The sequence below is a fragment of the Thamnophis elegans genome, chromosome 4 (genome assembly GCF_009769535.1).
Source record: "Thamnophis elegans isolate rThaEle1 chromosome 4, rThaEle1.pri, whole genome shotgun sequence".
Lineage (NCBI taxonomy): Eukaryota > Metazoa > Chordata > Lepidosauria > Squamata > Colubridae > Thamnophis > Thamnophis elegans.
The window spans coordinates 111,285,590-111,303,926 of record NC_045544.1 but is presented as its reverse complement, the minus strand read 5'-3'; the positions used below and the strand labels follow the sequence as shown (position 1 = coordinate 111,303,926).

Genomic DNA, 18,337 nt, shown 5'->3' with positions numbered 1-18,337 from the left:
TTATTTTATTTTATTTTATTTTATTTTATTTTACTTTACTTTACTTTACATTTACATTTACATGTACCTTTATTAAATTTCTCTGCAACCCATCTCTCCTATACTTTCAGTGGCTTATGAGTCACAAGCCATTTAACCAGATTTTGAGAAATCAAAATCTAGACTGCCAAATACAGATTTCAGATATTCTGAACAAATTTCTGTGTTATGGATTTGTATCAATTCATTCCTTCATACGAAGAAAAGTTAAATATTAAGTCCAGGTGGATTAAAGCAAGGACTCAACTAATCTAGCAATCTGTATTCTATAGCTATAGGTCTTGCATCCCCCAATCCAGCTATTGTTGTGACTTTAGGAAAATTTGGAGAAGTTGAAATGTTTTTGTTTATTAAAAAGTTATTTCATTTAGGAAAACAAAATGTGCATAGTTGCTTTGGTTTCATGGTGTAGAACAAGGGTGTCAAACTCAAGGACCGTGGGCCAGATCCAGCTCAAAGGGTGCTTAGATCTGGCCTGCAAAACTGCCTTGGAAATAGCTATAGACCGGCCTGCAGTGTCTCTGCCAATGAAAATGGAGCTTGGGAGGGCCACCTGCGGCCCTCATGAGTGCCGGTTTTGCTGGCAGATGTTCTAAGGAAGCTGTTACAGCCGAAAACAGAGATTAGGAGCCCGTTTTCTCAGGCAGAGCACTTGGGCCACCACAGGCGGCCCCGACATGAGTGACATTGAGCTAGCCACACCCACTCCAGCCTCCCTACACCCCCTCCTGTCAAACCCAACCCTGATGCAGCCCTCAATGAAATTGAGTTTGACACCCCTGGTGTAGCTGATTGGTGAAGACATCCAACTGAATGTTTCTCCAGATTGAAAAACAATGATGCCAATTCACTGCACTTAGAAGCTAGCATAACCTCGAGAAAGCCAGGCTCCTTTATTGTTGAGCCATTAAGTTATAGCTGACAAAATCAGTGCAGATGAAGGAATGGGGTTGTCTGATATAAAAAAAAAATTCAGTTGCCACCGTAACTCTCATCTCAGAAAAATTAAATATGCATTCTTGTAGGCTATTTATTTAAGATCTTTAAATATAATTAATATTGCAACCTATCATGAAATCAGTAAAGAACAGTGGCCCTTTATATGCCAATATTTGAGTCTTTTTCTTCTGTTTTCATCTGTGTGTAGTAGGAAAATGCATACTTTCAATTTTACTGAAGATAAATTCTTTTAGATTAGCTGCTATTGTCCAGTCTCATTCTCCTTATTCCCTCATTTGTCATGGAAAGGACAACCCTGCTGCTCCCACACATTCAGCAAATAGTTGAGGGAGACAGGATCATACCAATTATTAGTATTTTGTGATAGTGGCATGTTTCTTGATAAACCTCAACAGCTGCCTATTACCGAGGCAGAACCTGTGTGAGTATGTTTTTTTTTCCATTCAAGCAGGACTCCTGATGGCCCAAGTACAAAGCTGGGTATATGTGACACATTTGTTGACATAGCGCTGCATCCCCATGGGGATTGGGGTTGTCCCCTGGGTCAAAACAAGTAAAGCTTCATGAAGGCTTAATAGACCTATTTGGCATCTTTTCCTCTTATAAAATCTCACCCTTTACTAGTTTGTTCTGAGAGTATAAAAATGGGTTTAGAGGCTATGAGTGGCCCTTGTATTACCTTCCTACCTCCTTACCTATTTTATGATGAAGATCTTATTTATCTGGTCACAAGACAAGCTGAAGCAGTGGGGGCGGGGGGAAGTAGTTCTTTCCTAACATTGTCAGAAAAATTGGTCTTTTGTTCTTCTGCCTGCTTTTACAATTTACAATAGATGAGAGGACTGAAGAGGCAGAATGTGCCAGCAGTTAATCTCCAGAAATAGAACTTGGCAAAGGAAAAAAACAAACAAAAATCCATTTTGTCTTAAGCATGAAAACTTTACAAATGTAAGACAACATTCTGCAGGGATTAAAAAACACATTGATGGGTTGTTGTTTTTTGATGCACAGCTGTGTCATGATCCACCACACAAAGACAGGCTCAGTTGGCTTAGGGTCAAATGAGATGTTACACACAGATGTGTGTCGTAGTCCTCAGCAGCATTTCCTTTCAAACAAAACTAGTTTGGAAAGCTATGATTGGAACATGAGGAATGGGAGGCTTACTCCAGGAGGCATAGCACTGGCACTCCTAAGTGGTGACCTAGGCTAATGCCCACTCAACCTTAGCTTAAAGCCAACTCTACTTGCACCCATTAACTAGAACATTCATGAACATACCAAGTTTCATTATTCTTTTTTTCATCATAACTTTGATGGGCTTTTTTCAAGATAGGGTGATGCCTAAGGAGGAGGCAGGAATAATAAGAGCTGCTTTCCTAATTTTCAACACCAAATAAACACCCATAGGTACAATCTTGTCTCTAAGCTGGGAAATGTGAAGGCTTGTTTGTTTGCAATGATCTGTAGAGTATCAGAATTACACTTGCAAATAAAGAGGGAGAATGTGTACAAGTGAGAGGTAAGATAAGGGGCATTGCCCTGCCCCAGAGTGTGTTGCAAAATCACATTTGGGCGTCCTTCAAGTGCTGCAAGTAGTACCTTCTATCGATGCACTGCTCCTACCTGCCTTTTGACCTACTGAAAGCTGAGGATCTATAGCTACACAAGGACACAATGAGGTGATAGAATCCTGAGGTGGAAAAAAGGTAGTAATCATTTTGAGCTACAATAGGGCCATCCTTTTTGTTTGAGTGACAACGTATCTACAAACTTAAAGATAAGCAGAGAGCAGTGTAGGTTAAAATATTTTTCCCTTTTACCTCTGTCCTCCGGATGATTTGGACTCCCAACAGCTCAAGTCCTAAACATCTGGAAAGTATTAGTTTGAGGGAAATTGTGAGGGGGTTGATCAGAAAGGAAAATTATAATGTAAAATGGCAGCCCAGCACATAGGAGCCAGTTCGGTCAGTCAATCTTTTTGTTCCTGTGAGAGAATTCCTCATACAGTAGCTTATCCGAAAAAGCCTTGTTCTATTGAAGCCAAGGAAAGCAGGAAGAAGGGTGCCTTGAAGATCTCATGTAACAAAACGAACAGTGAGAAAATAGGTTGGTTTTCTGCATGATTTTGACAGTAGACCTTTCCCCACTGCTGAGTTGAAGTGTTCTCTGCTCATCACTGAATCAGGAGAAAATTGCCTTTGAGAAATTTGCTGTTTCTTTTCTAGTCCTCTGTCCTACGTCCATTGCCTGGTTCAGGTAAAGGTAACACCACCACCCCCGCACATACATGCTAGGTGTTCCTAACTCTAGGGGATAGTGCTCATCTCTGTTTCTAAGCCAAAGAGCCAGCGCTGTCTTATGACAATTCCGTGGTTATGTGGCCGACATGACTAAACATTGACAGTGCATGGGATGCTGTTCTTTTCCCACCAAGGTGGTCCCTATTTTTATACTTGCATTTTTATACGCTTTCGAACTGCTAGTTTGGCATAAGCTGGGGCAAATAATGGGTGCTTACTCCATTACACAGTGGTAGGGATTGAAACCACTGAACTGCCGACCTTTCTGATCGACAAGCTTAGCCACGGAGCCACCATCTCCCCTAAGTCACTCTAGTCATCTGATTTCATCCAAGGTAACAAAGCGTAACAGATTTTCCACACCTTTTCAAGCTACCCTTGGACAGTATAAGAATAATAGAAAAAAAATATTACCTTAATTCTGGTACTTGGACCCTAAAGAAAGTGTAGGAAAAATATTGGCACCTTTAAACTTTGGTGTTGGGAATGACTCCTGAGAATATGATGGACAGCCAAGAAAACAAACCCATGGATCATTGAACAAATCAACTCAGAGGTACAAATGTCTAGGTTCAAATGATCCCACTTCAGACACATTATGTAAAGGCACACCTCTTGGAAAAAGACTCTAATGCTGGAAAAGGTGAGAGGAAAGGGAAAAAAGGATGGCCAGCAATCATTACAGTGATGGTAAATGCTCCATTGGGAGATTTGAAAGAACAAATTAGGGATAGATTGCCAGAAAGAAAATATATTATAGCTAGCCTAGGTTTAAAAGATTATATGGAAGAAGACTTAAGTTTTACTGGTCAAGACTAAGACTGATTTGGAAGTGGTTTAAAAAATGACAGACTACAAGAATGATATGGAAAAAAGATGCTACACAGGCTGTACAAATGAAATAATTGATGTCTTAATGATTAAAATGGATGTACAGATAACAAACCAAACGAGTGACCATACTGGCAACTGTTCAGTTAGGACATCTATTGGTCAGTTGAGCAGTTGCAACACAAGCCTTGGGTTCCAACTATTGTTCTCTAGCCCCATACATTTTTTCCCCTGGACAAGAAAGAGCAGGGCAAAGCTACCAGTTGCTGTGGCATGGACAGCTCCCTGAAGCTATAAGCAACCAATCTGAAATGAAGGGAATGCAAGGTAAATAGGAAAGAGTGCTCTCCCATTTAATTAGGCACCGCTGCAGTGCCCAAAACTTGTCTAATCATTTGTGTCTTGAATGTAGGCCTTGTGCTATTTCAAAAGGTATGTGAAGTTGTAGGTCAAAAGAACTGACTTAATTCCAGGAGCTGTGCCATGTGCCATGTGCCTGTTAATAGACGTGAGTGAATGGAATAAGAAACAGGATGTACAAATGTACACTCTAGATAAAGGAGTTCCAAATGTTGAACTCCTTCATTTTCTAGCTTTCAGTTTGCAATACATTTTCTCCGAAACATTCAAGGCAATATCTTATACATGCAAATAAAGTGGTGCTTCATTTTACCACTTCATTTTTCTCTGTACACTAATCCGATGATATCTGACTCAGGGGCTCCTTTCCAGGCTTGGCCTACATTTCCTGTCACAAGCAATGCTGGTGCATCTCAGGATACCACAATGTATTGCGTAGAAAGCTTGTGTCCACAACTTTACATGCACAAAGTTCAATCAGGCGCACCTGCAGCTCAAAATTGTGTCAGGATATTTGAAAGAGGAAAAAAATCTTTTTTTTTAATATAGGAGTGGTTAATCTATGGCCTTTACTTAATTTTTAAGCATAGCATTCAGCACCTGGGTATGGTGTGTGTGGGAGGATGTTTGAGTATGGAGTAAGAAGTTGGCAGGTGTCCCAAGCTTATGGGTGCAGAATGCTATGAAAAAGCTCCCAGATTGTTTATGTGTGCACCAGCTGTATCTCACCTGTTAATGGACTCTATTAGTGCAGTTGGGATGGGGCTCTTTGACTGGGGGAAGGAAGGCATGGGTTCAGAGTGAGGGAGTAAAGGACAGGCAGGGATATCCAATGCTTTCAATGCATTCTACTGAGTCCAGCAGGATGGGAATCCTCCAGGTACCCACCTCTCTGAAATGACAACATTATACAGGACCTAGGAGATATATCTTTTTTATAATAAGGTCCATTCTTTGGAACTGCCTTATCATCTGATTGGCCCTACTAGCCTTGTAGAAGGTTGTGAAAATCTGGCTCTTTTCTCAAGCATTAGGGTCTGGAAATTTGTGGAGTCTGATTTGCCTTTAGCATCTAAATTGCTTTGAGAAACCTTGGAGTTTTTGTTTGATGATTATTCTTAGTTGTATTTTGTACTGTTTAGAATTAATTTCTTATAACAAGTTTTATATATAGTATTCTTTGCCCAGTTGCTTGTTCAAGATGGGAAGCCATATAGATTGCCCATAAATAAACAAATAGAAATCAATCAATCTTATCCACTTACATACTAGAAATAATCAATTCAAAATTCTGGTCCACTCCTGTGTCAAATTCAAACAAGAATATTTCTTACAGTTAGACTATTTTCCCGGTACCTATCTTGTCTGGAATGGTTTTTCTGCTTGAACAGGAGGTTGGACTAGAAGACTTGCAAGGTCCCTTCCAACTCTATTATTCTGTAAAACCTGCTGCAAGGAAAAACATATTCTTTTTTCCAATGAATTGAGTCCATTAGCAAAATTATCTTACAAATATCGCAAGATACTTCTTTTAGTTTAACCAAAATCTTTTCCCTATAAAGCAAGGTTTCTAACTTGTTTTGGATTAAAATCTGCTTTTCTGATCCATCAGTCATTGCCAAGGATGTCTATTATCTCTTCTCCTACCAAATTCAATTTATTTTGAAACCTCTGTTTTGTTACATTTTGGAAGATTGCTTTAGATATTCAGGTGGTTGAAAAGGAACACAATTTGTTATTATATGCTAATAACACTTCATTTTATGTTTATTCAAATATACAAAGTACATGAATTTAAATAATTTTTTTTTCTAGAGCCCATTATTACTTTTTATTACTTTAAAGGGATCAGGATTCATTGGTTAATCACATATCTTTCCATATAGTTAATAGAATGGGGCCAAATTTTGGAAGTGCAGGTGTTGGAAGAAATGTCCATTGCTATTGCTATTGCTATCTGGGTTCAGTTCCAAGTGGGAAGAAAGACACTGGAAACATGGAGACTGCTTGGAAAGATGGTTTAATGGTGGACAGGACCACATGCTTTGAGATCCTGGGCAAAAAACAAACAAACACATGTGCGTAAGAGGGGAGGTTTGAAATTACCCAATTTAAAACTATATTATGACGCAGTAGTTTTATCTGTAATTAGTGATTGGATTAACTTAACAAATGATAGAATACTTAATATCGAGGGGCATGATTTGGTATATGGTTGGCATGCTTACCTGCTATATAATAAAAAGTGGACAAGAATTTTAAAAGTCATATTTTAAGGAATGCTCTACTGCGGGTCTGGAAAAAATATAAATTAAATGATAAGATACCCATGTGGGCAATTCCTAGACATGCAATAGAAAATATGAACATAGTACAAAAACAGGATATAATTACTTACAGACAGCTTTTTACCCTAGAAAGGGGTGTATTACAACTAAAATTTTTGGATGAATTAAAAGAGGAAAAGGTAATCCAAACATGGTTCCAGTATGGGCAGCTACAGGCCAGGTGGAAAACAGACCAAAAAATTGGTTTTATGCAAGTCGGGGATAATTTACTTAAACAAATAAGAGATCAAAGTTTAATGCATATAAAGAGATTATATAATGTATTAATACAGATGGACTCCGAAACAAAATTAGTTAAAGACTGTATGATAAAGTGGGCTCAAAAGAACCAATAATGCTAGATACATGGGAAAGGATTTGGGTAAGAAATGTAAAATTTACAAAAGCCCAAAATTTGAGAGAAAACTTTCACAAGATGTTTTATAGATGGCATTTGGATCCTAAAAAGTTGGCTTCTATGTATCTGAACTTACAACCTAAATGCTGGAGATGTGATTTCCTGGACGCTACATATTTTCATATATGGTGGACTTGTAAAAAGATTAAGGCATTTTGGATAAAAATATGGTGGATTATGCAAAATGTTCTTAAAAAAAGAATAAAGTTTACCCCTCAGTTATTTCTGTTAGGTATAATTACTGATTGTACAGCTATAGAGATTAATTTGATTTTGCACCTAATAACTGCAGCTAGATTGTTGGTGGCGCAATACTGGAAGAAGGAAGATTTGCCTACTATTCAAGAATGGACATTGAAAGTCACAAACTTAGCCGAGATAGCTAAAATAGCGGCATATCTTAAGGACTACTCAAATGAGAGATATAAACGAGACTGGAAAAAATGGATTGATTACACTCAAAATAAATATGGGTCTAAGAAATTTCAGATAGCTTATGATTAAGATCAGGAATGATATAAATTGTTTAAAGTTAGTCTAGCAAGGAGGAGCTAAGTTCAATTTAAAGATGTTATCAATTTCCTACTCTTTTTTCAAATATATTTTAGACTGTTTTTGTTAAAGATTTATATCGTGTATGGGTTCTGGGAAGTCAGGGGAGGGAAGGTTGGGAGGGGGAGGGGGGAGGAAGGGAAGTATATTAGGCTTGATGAGGGGTGTTAGATCTTAAGGTAATATGTTTGCACATGTATACTGTCTTTTCTTATTTTTTCTTTAAAATTAAGATATATTAAGTATATTGATATGGAAGTATAAATACCATCAACACAGAATGGAGTTTGCTCAGAAGCTGAAATGCACCAAATGAATGAGAGGAAGAGTGGGAAGCAGAGGTGAGGAGAAAGATAGGAAGAGAGGGATAGTAGAGAGGGCAAGGGGAGGAAGATGAGGAGAATAAGGAGGAGTGGAAAGAAGAGAGGGGAGAAGGAGAAAGGAAGGGGAAGTAGAGTAGAAAAGGATGATGGAGGGAAGAAAGGAGGTAAGGAGGGGGAGGAGAGAGGCAGAAGAAAGTGGTGTATGGAGAGCAGAAAAGCCAATAATTGGTTTCCATCTTTTTTAGGTTTTTTTTTTCCCGGGAGTTGATGGCAAGATGAACTGATGTAATTATTAATTAATACAATATGATATTGGCTATGTAATGGTATGCATGTGATTATATGTTATGAAAATGGAAAATAAAAAAGTATTTAAAAAAACACATGAGAGAGAGAGAGAGAGATGTATACCCTCTTGTGTCCCATCTTAGAGCTTCCTGTTCCTGTACAAGAAATGTATCCCATTGGCTGTATCCCAGGAGACGGGGGTCTTAGCTAACTTTGCAGGCTGTTTGTGTCCCAGACTTGGTGGAGCCTTGCTGGGTGATGTAATCTTCCCAGGTGCCATGTAGTGAGATGGGTAGAGAGCTAATCCTGTTATGTCCTGAGGGCCATGTCTTAATCCCTTCACCCTGGAGCTGAAGTTGGGACAGGGAGCTGCAGGAAGCTGCTTTGTCTTTAAAAACATGTTTCTCCTTTTCTCATCTGGGGAAATACAATATTCTGCCTTTTTAATATTTCCTAGAATATTTCATTCTTCTAGGAAGGGGTGGGTGCTAACTTCCTACACAGGCAAAGAAAGATTGGGCCTGAGCAGTGGATAAAATTGGCCAGAAACAATGTCCCCAACATACCCCTATGGGTGAGGCAGCTGGGCAGTGGTTATGTTCATTGTTGGATGTGCCTTTCCTTCTTTTTGCTTATTGTTTCTCTTCCCTCTCTCTACAAAGAGAGAGGGAGGGAGGGAGGGAGGGAGAGAGGGAGAGAGAGAGAGGGAGAGAGAGAGAGGGTGAGAGAGAGAGAGAGAGAGAGAGAGAGAGAGAGAGAGAGAGAGAGAGAGAGAGATCTCCAAATAAACATGTTGCAGTGAATAAAAACAGGACTATTGTCTCTATCCAAGGCCCCATTTTTGTTTTGCTCCATTTCAGCTTTGAGTAAAACTTGAAACCAAAAGACTTAACATTTCATTGGAAAGCAAAGACTGTCTTTTCAGCATTTGCAAATGCTTATCTCTTCCTTTGTATGTTGAGTGAATAGCAACAGGAAGATACGCCAAAAGTTGCATATTTATTTTTTTATTTATATTTATCATACGTATATGTATCATTGGGATGTGGTTGCTCAGTTTGTTAAGACTCTGAGCTTGTCAATCAGAAAGGTCAGCAGTTTGAATCCCATATAATGGAGTGAGCTCCTGTTTACTTGTCCCAGCTTCTGCCAACCTAACAGTTCGAAAGCATGTAAAAATCCAAGTAGAAAACTAGGGACCACTTTTGGTGGGAAGGCAACAGTGTTCCGTGCACCTTCGCTGTTTAGTCATATTGGCCATTGACCATAGAGACGTCTTCAGACAGCGCTGGCTCTTTGGCTTTGTAACGGAGATGAGCACTGCCCACTAGAGTCAGGAACGACTAGCACATATGTGTGATACATACCTTTATATGTATCAAAGCTCTTTTGTTTTGTTTTTTTTCCTTCCAGGTTTTTCCCTGTTGCAAGCCATCAGAATCCTTCAGAAGAAACTGACTACCTTTCCGGTTCAACTCTCCTCTTTCCAGCAGACTGCCGTGTATGATTACTTTTCAAACACATTGCTCAAGCATTATTGGCTGTACCAGTTCGTGATGACTCGGGAGAGAGACCATAATCAGACATTTGCCATTCTTGAGGTCTGTGCTCCCCCCAGCCCCCCTCCTTTGAGTGAAGGCATAGATATTGAAATGTGGAACTACCAGCAACAATTAGCTGCCCTCTGTGCAGCTGAAGCAGAAAAACAAGCCAGTATAGTGCATATCCGAGAAACCTTGCATGCAGAGCGGGAACATCTGCTCAGGGAAGTATACCAAAGGATCAGAATACAAACACAGACCCTTAACACAGAGGTACGTAAATGCCCACTCCTGCTCTATGATATTGTTAATTTAGCACTGTGTATTGTTAAGTTATTATTGTCACACATAATTAATAGGTAATCAACTGCCACTAGGTTTCATTTAATCTCTTCTAAGGAACTTTGGTTAGGCATAGGCCTAGCCATTAGATTTCTCACGTTTTAACCAGCAGGTACATTTGAAATGTTGAAAACAGGCACTTAGGCTGCCATGGAATAGGGGTCAGGAATTGCCCATTCACAAAGGGAAACTCTGGCATTGAGGCTATAGATTCTCAAAATAGAAAGGATATCCAGAGGCTCCTTAGAGGGTATCATAGCTGAAAATTATTTCTCTTAGATCAGGGCTGTCAAATTTGATTTCATTGAGGGCTGAATCATGGCTGTGTTTGACCTCAAGGGGCCGGGATAGGCATGGCCAAGATGGGCATGGCCAGCTCAATGTCACTCGTGTTGGGGGTGCCTCTGATGGCCTGAGCACTCTGCCAGTGAAAACGAGCTCACAAGCTCTGTTTCTGGCTGTAACGACCTCCTGCAACCCTCTGCAAGTAAAAATAGAGCTTGGGAGGGCCGCAGGTGGCCATCCGAAGCTCCATTTTAGCTGGCAGAGGCACTAGTCCTTTGCTGTTTGCAGGGCAGCCCCGCTGGCCGGATCTGGCCCCGGGCCCTTAGGTTTGACACCCCTGTCTTAGAAGATCTAGCCTTCCTCCAAGCTATTTATGTATCTTTTCACCGCCTGACTTATTTTTCTTGTTTTGCTTGTGAATTTTAAGGAGTCTGTCTGACTCCTATAAGGTTTAGGACACTGGATTTAATGGAGGCTCTTTTATTCTTATATAATACAAAATTTAGTAACAAAAATGGAAGCTTTAGGCCTGACTCTCATTTCCAAATTCTTATTCTTGCCCTCAAAATGTTTTCAAAAGCTCTGTCACTCCTTCATTCTCTGTTTCGTCATCTGTTTCTCTGCTAATCATACATTGGCAATGTTCCTGCAACATGCTTAACAATCAATAATAGTGTGGCTGCAGTCACTTTTCTTTTTTTGCTGGCTTAACATGTTGTGCAAACCCAGTTTGTTTGGTTAGTTAATGCTTCAATTTATTGTGAAAAGGCAAAACATTAAGCAACCAATCAGATAATGCACATATCTGAATCCAATTATTATATTCATCTGAGCAATCAACTGATCCACAAGACCACTTCTCAGGCCAAGAACAGCTGATCATATACTCATAGGAGGACATCATATCATTCCTATGATCTAGAAAGCTCCTATTATCTAGAAAGATCATATCATTCCTATGATCTAGAAAGAGGTTGAAGGAAATAATGCGAGTTGAAATCCAACACACCCATATGTGTTGAGAGAGAGCAATATTGGCTCTTAAACTTGCTGTTTGCTTCTTGATTACAGTTTGTATTGTTTATTTTGCCCTGAAGATTTCAGAACGTGCAGTTCACACTGTAGATTGACAGCACGTTGACTCCTCTAAAACATTCTGTTTCTTCTCCCTCTCTCTCTTTCATTTGCATAATAAACCTCTGACGAACTTATCAAGTTCCATACTGAAAATTCCCACCTGCCTGGGCTTGCTTTTCTGGTTCTTCTCTGCCCTGTAGGATATTGTTTAGGGAAATGAGAGGCAGTTTTTTCACTTGTCAGCCCATCTGTGGAGTGAAATGAATGGCCCATTAATGTTTATGCATTTGTGTTTCATTGAGCTGCCAGCAAAAGCAAGTAAAGTCAAATGAACAGAAAGAACATCACCCTTTGAACTCAAGCGATGATTGTTGGGATATACATAATTCCCTAATCATTTTTTTTTGTTCAGTACCATTCTGTATATATAATGGGTGGGAATCCATTTTGCTATTCCCAATTCTTTGTCAATCCTAAATTCAGTCTATCATCACTGAGGCTTTAAGGTCCAATGGATCTCCTCCAAGCTTAACAGCTTTTGGGAAATTGATTAAAGGAATGTCACCTCAGCTGCCTGCTGGCTTCTTTTCACCAGTATCATTCATACATATTGCCAGCTGCCACCTTGACCTAAATGATATCCTGGGTCCCTAAGCTGTTTTGTTGGCTCCTTCCCAGCTTTATAGTCAGATTAAATTAATGTTCCCAAGCCCCACCCTTCAGCAGGTGTCTATGTGTGTATATGCATGTGCATATCTACCTAGTCAGTGAGGATGTGTTTCTATTACAATGTATATCATGATTATAGCACCCTGCTGTTTTTGAATATCTCTCCTGCTACTCTGCCATGTGGAACCCGAAAAATCTATCTCCTAGTCCTCCTTAGAGGCCAATATCTTTGGCGGTCAAGTTTATGTGTGTTCCATTGTAAAACATGCATTTATCGCCTCTCTGTTTATCCATCCATATTACTGTTCCTGTTACTTTAGCATACTTTAATATTTTTCCCAGGGAGATGCATACATTTTTAAAGAAATTTTACAGCTCCCTATTATTCTTATTGTCTAATTATGGAAGGATTAAGTAGGGCTCAGAAGCATTCTTGAAAATAAAGATGACATGGGAAGTTGGTCGTTTGGTTTTCAGATGGCATTAATAAAGTATTAACAAAGTTAATGGACAAATAACATAAAGTTAGGTAGACAGGAAGCTTTCCCATGCTTTCTGACTAATACGTTATAGTATTCTTCAATCGTTGGTATGCCAATATATGAAAGTAATCATATGCTGCATAAACCTCAACAATAATTAAGCAATGCTATAAAAATATGACTTACTCACTAATGAGGAAATGGTCTTAATCATTTTTACTTTCACCTCACTGAAAGACTATAAGCAAATGGATTTAAGAAGGTCAAGACAGACAACATCCAGCAAATGGAGTTGCTGTTGATATACAGAAGTTTGATTGCTTCCTTGGCCATATTTTTTGTTATCTTTTCACAGAGCCTACAAAGAATCATGTAACTACTGATATTTACCAGTTGCTGAATTATGAGGGTATGCAAGTAACTTTTTAGAAGTTCATTGTTCTAAGCAATGGGGAGATGTTGTTTAACAAATCAAAGGACCAATAAGATTCTAATGATTTAGCAAGACATAAATTACAAGTGTTCTCAAATGTTTTCATATTCAAATCTCCCCAAAAATGCCTTGTGGGGTATAGCACCAGCATATATTGGGCAACATTTTGCCAGAATTGATTTTGCTTGACCAGTCTGACCATCTAAAGCAGGGCTGTCAAACTCATGGCCCATGGGCCAGATGCGTTGTGTGCTGGCCACACCCATGCCTGGTTTAGTGAAGAGGAAAAAAACCGTGATGCATCATGTGATGACGCCATGACGCCATGAGTTTGACACCCCTGATCGAAAGAGAATCTGTTGAGAGTCCCCATTCTTCATAATGGGCACTACACATAGTGTGGAGGAAATGTTAGCATTCTATGGTAATCTATATTATCTGGACTGCTCTCTCATGTAGGTCAATATTAATGTAAGTGTCCTTGCTTTATACAATCAAATCAAATTGATACAACTGAATAAGCTGTGCTTGACAGGGTAGCATGGAAAACATTTTCCTATAAATTCATCAAGGGTTGGATGTGACCAAATGGTTAAAAAAATAATACTTCAATGTGCCCCAAATAACTATAAACTCCCTCAGAGGTAATACTAATTGTAGTAGTAATTTTTATTTGTACATTATTTTTTATACTATTCTTGCACTGTATTTTTCTATGTGTTATTCGCCATTCAGCAATTCTTTAGATGATCTCCAGGTAAATTCAACACATTCACATCTATTTGGATTGAAGCAGATTATACTCTTGTTAAACTAACCAATCAATCAATTGCCAACCATATTAATTGTTTAATATATCAGAAACATGAGGTATATCAATCTTGTCTTCCAGACACTAATATCTTTAGTCAATGAAGCAATTAAAACACAGATCCAGAACCTGCATCATATTATTCAACATGAGATCCAGGCTACCTTTGAAATGTTGGAACTAAAGCTTCAGAAAAAGGTCTTGATGTTCACTTTACCTGCTCCATACCCACCTCCATTCTGTCCTGAGAGAAAGAAATCAACCAAACCTCAAAAGAAGACACAGGACAACTTTTTAGACAGCGAAGACAAAATGGAGAAAGACCAAAAGAAGAAAAAGAAATGAAGATTGCTTTGGGGTGCTCTTATTGTGCCTCCTTCAATGAGGAAGCAATCCATACATCTAATAATTGTACTTTTTATCCCAGGCATTCTAAGTATTTTGCCTTTCAAGCTGATTCTCCAGAGTGATGCTACTTTAGACTGGAGGTAGGGTTCAGATGTTTGCAAGGATTCTTTCATTGCCTTGCACTGACATATTCAATTTGCTATGGAAGGTATTGTAAATTGATTGAGACACATCATACACCCATTATGTGAAACTTCTACTTCCCTTAGCTTAAATAACTTAAAATTTTAAAATATATTACCATTTTAGGAGAGTAAAATTGAATAGTTTTACCTACATAGAAATAGGCAAATAAATTCAAACTAATATTCGTGTTTGAATCTGAGAATCACCAAACATTACTTAGCAGTGCAATCCAGTGACCTGTTCTGTGCTTCTGAAGTTTTCGAATGAATAGTATTGTTGGCTGGGGAAATTTATTGAAGTTATGCCACATGCCAGAATTCTTATTGCCACATTCTTATAGCCAGCATTACATGCATGTTTAGTTCCCTGCATTCGTATGCATTGTAATCCTAAACATTCAAGCATCATTTTAAAATTCAGATAGATATACAATTGATGGGAGTGGGATAATTTGTATTTATTTTTAAATTTGGACATTTTAAGTCAAAGCAATAAATGTCAAGATACCATTTGCCCCCATTCTCCTGCCAGATACTTCCTCTTTGGGGATCTCTTGGTTTTGATCTTTCATCAACAAATTAAACAGGAATGCAGCTCAGTTTCAGGGTTCCACCCTCCAATAGCTTTTAAGTTTCTTAGTTGTCTTCCGTTTAGGCTAATACACAGACACTCTAGGGCCTTAAGGGAAGATCAAGCATTATTTGGGGGCCATACCCATCATCTAAGCAGATAATGGAATTTCCATCCTGAAAAAGACTATAACAATAGGACTAATGTCCTCATTGCTTCAGTGCTCTCCAAAATTTGTTGCAGCACGATAAGCCTCTAAAATTATTGTAAATTAAAGGAAAGGGCATGGGTGGGAAGAGGAGAAAATGTGAAGATATCTGAGATGAAAGACATCCTAGTCTTATGAGACGACATAAAAACAAGATGGCTTCATCAAAATGAGTCTATGCTTGTGCTGCCAAGTAAAAGTACCTTCTGTTATCTAGAGAACATTGTCACAGACATGAGACATATTCAGAAGGAAGCATTTTCCTCTAGGAAATTAACATCTTATTTTACTGCTTCATGCCAGTCTTCCCTAGCTTATTTCTATTCAATCCCTGTATTCTAAATATACAAAATGAGGCTGCAGAACCTGGAATCTCTTAGCGCCTTTGGTAAATAAATCCTTAAGGCAGCACCTAACATGGTCTTTCAAAAGTGGAAGGCTATAATACCACCATAGACAGCATGTAAGGCGCCCCCAGAATGTTCTACAACTTGTCAACAAACTGTAATCCTCAATGTAATAGACGTTATTAAGCCTGTGAAGAGCAATCTTATTAATTCAGTTTAATTAATATAATTAACATAATTTTAATGGGATTTAAATTAAATTAGATTTTATCTAATTAGATTTTATCACTTAATAGCTGTATGAATATTGTTATTTGCATATAACTTTGAAATAAAAATGCATTTAATATAGTATAGTGAAGAGTACTGTCTTGGTGCCGAAACTAAAGTAAGATTCAATCACCTTATGTGTGTGGACTAAAGAGGACTGCCTTTTGCAATGTTTAAGAGCCCTAATTTCACTGTTGGCGAATTACTTTTAAGGAATATGCACCTGAAGGTTGCCTTTTTATACTAGTGGTAGTAATAATGATGTATGTCTTAAAAACTTTTTTTTTATAATCTTGCTTTATATATATTGTCATCACCCTTGGCTTCTTTTCTGATAAAACACAAGTTTATACACAAAGATGTTGTCCATACAGATAACGTTTGAACGGATAGAAAGTTATTTCAGGGATGACTTCTGTCTTAGATACCCTTCCATCAAAGTGAAGAAGCAAGCGAAAGGAAATGAGGCATGGGTGTCTGATTTTGTTTTTTTTTAAAGGCTGCAATCTATATTGGGTATTTTAGACCCCCGCCACTCAAATATGAGGTCTGGTACGGGGACATTGTATTTTCGTCATGTTATTCTTTCAGGGAGCCATCTATATGTGTTCACAGAGAGCAAGAAAGCGACGTTATTTTTCTTGAAGTATAAACAAGTCGTGATTTTTCCTCATCCCTTTGCTTAAATATAAAGGTAGCCCCAGGACGCATAACATCCGGTTGGAGGGGCCGGCTGCTCTTATCAGTCAGGAAACAGAGCTGGACACATCCTCTCCTCAGTCTCAGCAGCCTAAAGCCACCTCCAGTTGCATGATTTGGCAGGAAAAGACAAAGTTGCGTGTCTTACTCCTTCTCCTTTGCACACAGCAGGAGCCTCCCTCAACAGCTCTGGGAAAACGAATCTTTTTCCTCCTCTAACAGATCAGAGTGGGAGAACATTTTTTTCTGCCTGAGAAAGCAGCAGAATTCATAATGTTGGAATGTGAGGTGATGCAGGGTAGCCTTCCACCACTGGGTACTAAGAAGAAGAAGAAAGTCTCTGAATGGCACAGTACAAAGCCCACCTTCCTCCTCCTTCTCCTCATTATCATCAATCTCCACACAGGATCTCCAAACATTTATCATTTAAAGCAAGGCCACTGAAGGCAGTCACTATTTTTGTTTTAGCAGCCAAGTTAAATTGAGTGGGAAGGGTCAGACTAAAGGAAAGGAGTTTAGAATTTCCTAGAGTTTAAAAGTGTTTAAAAGCTGCCATCAGTGGAGTGTGTCGTGGAGTGTGTTATATGTGACACTTTTTCCTAATGTCATTTTCCAAGTCAAAATGATTTTTTCACTTTCTCTGAAGGAAGGGACAAATTAAAGGATAAAGTGTGTTACTTAGGAAAAAGGAGGTTTTATCTTAGTTCTACATTGTGATCCCGATCCTAAAGTATTTCTTGATCCCTGATTTGAATTTTGGGAGCAAAGGGAGAAAGAACCTATCATCTATTTTCTGCCCTCACAGCACAGAAATGGGTAACCCCACTCAGAGAGATCTCTTGATCCGTTAAGATCTGCATTCATATTCTGTCAGAGGTACGGCGGTAATTGGTCAAGAAGTACATACTAGCACTCCTTTCTCTCACCTTTTCTGTCACACCAAGGTTTCCCCCAAGACTCTCTCTCTCTCTCTCTCTCCCTCCCTCCCTCCCTCCCTCTCAATCTCTCTCTCTCTCTCTCTCTCTCTCTCTCTCTCTCTCTCTCTCTCTCTCTCTCTCTCTCTCTGAATAATGCAAAGATGTTCCTTTCAAGTAAGGAAGAATTTTTCAAGACAGTACAACTCACTAACAAATTTTGCAAGAATTTAGCTCATTTAAAGCTAAAAGCTAAAGTCTTTCTGTGAACAAACCCTTTGTCAAATCTTTCAAAACTGCAGAAATATAAAAGAATTTCCACTCTTTGCTGACAAATTTGTAACTCTTTAAATCTTGAAGTTGGTGATCAAGGAGTGGGAGAAAAACGCAGCTCCTGTTTCTTCAGATTCATGGAAAATTGTCCTGGGTCACAAACACAGCACATATTGGCATGATTCCAATGGCTATTCAGAAAGGGTGAGGTGATGATGTATGCTATGCCTATGTACTAATGTGTGCCTATATGAAAAAAAAGTTATTTTTAGATGTTTATGAAATAGTATTTGTCACCACGCTGCCCCGCTTGCTTCATGATATCACAAGTCATGTTTATAAAATGTGCCAAATAACTTTTCCTTCGCTTTTCTAATTGTGAATGCAAAAAGTGCATGCGTGCACACACTGAGACCTCCTTTCACCATAAATGCAGGGGTGAAATTCAGCAGGTTCTGACTGGTAGTGGAAATTTTGAGTA

The 18,337-nt window shown here is 38.8% G+C and overlaps 1 protein-coding gene across 1 annotated transcript in view; it reads left to right on the top strand.

Moving 5' to 3' along the window:
- Positions 1-14,386, top strand: part of C4H8orf74 (chromosome 4 C8orf74 homolog) — a 36,504-nt gene extending 22,118 nt beyond the window's left edge. The window contains exons 4-5 of the mRNA XM_032216092.1: positions 9,815-10,215; positions 14,123-14,386. Of these exons, the coding sequence (XP_032071983.1) occupies positions 9,815-10,215; positions 14,123-14,386 (665 nt within the window). The remainder of the gene's footprint in view (positions 1-9,814; positions 10,216-14,122) is intronic.
- Positions 14,387-18,337: the final 3,951 nt, after the last annotated feature.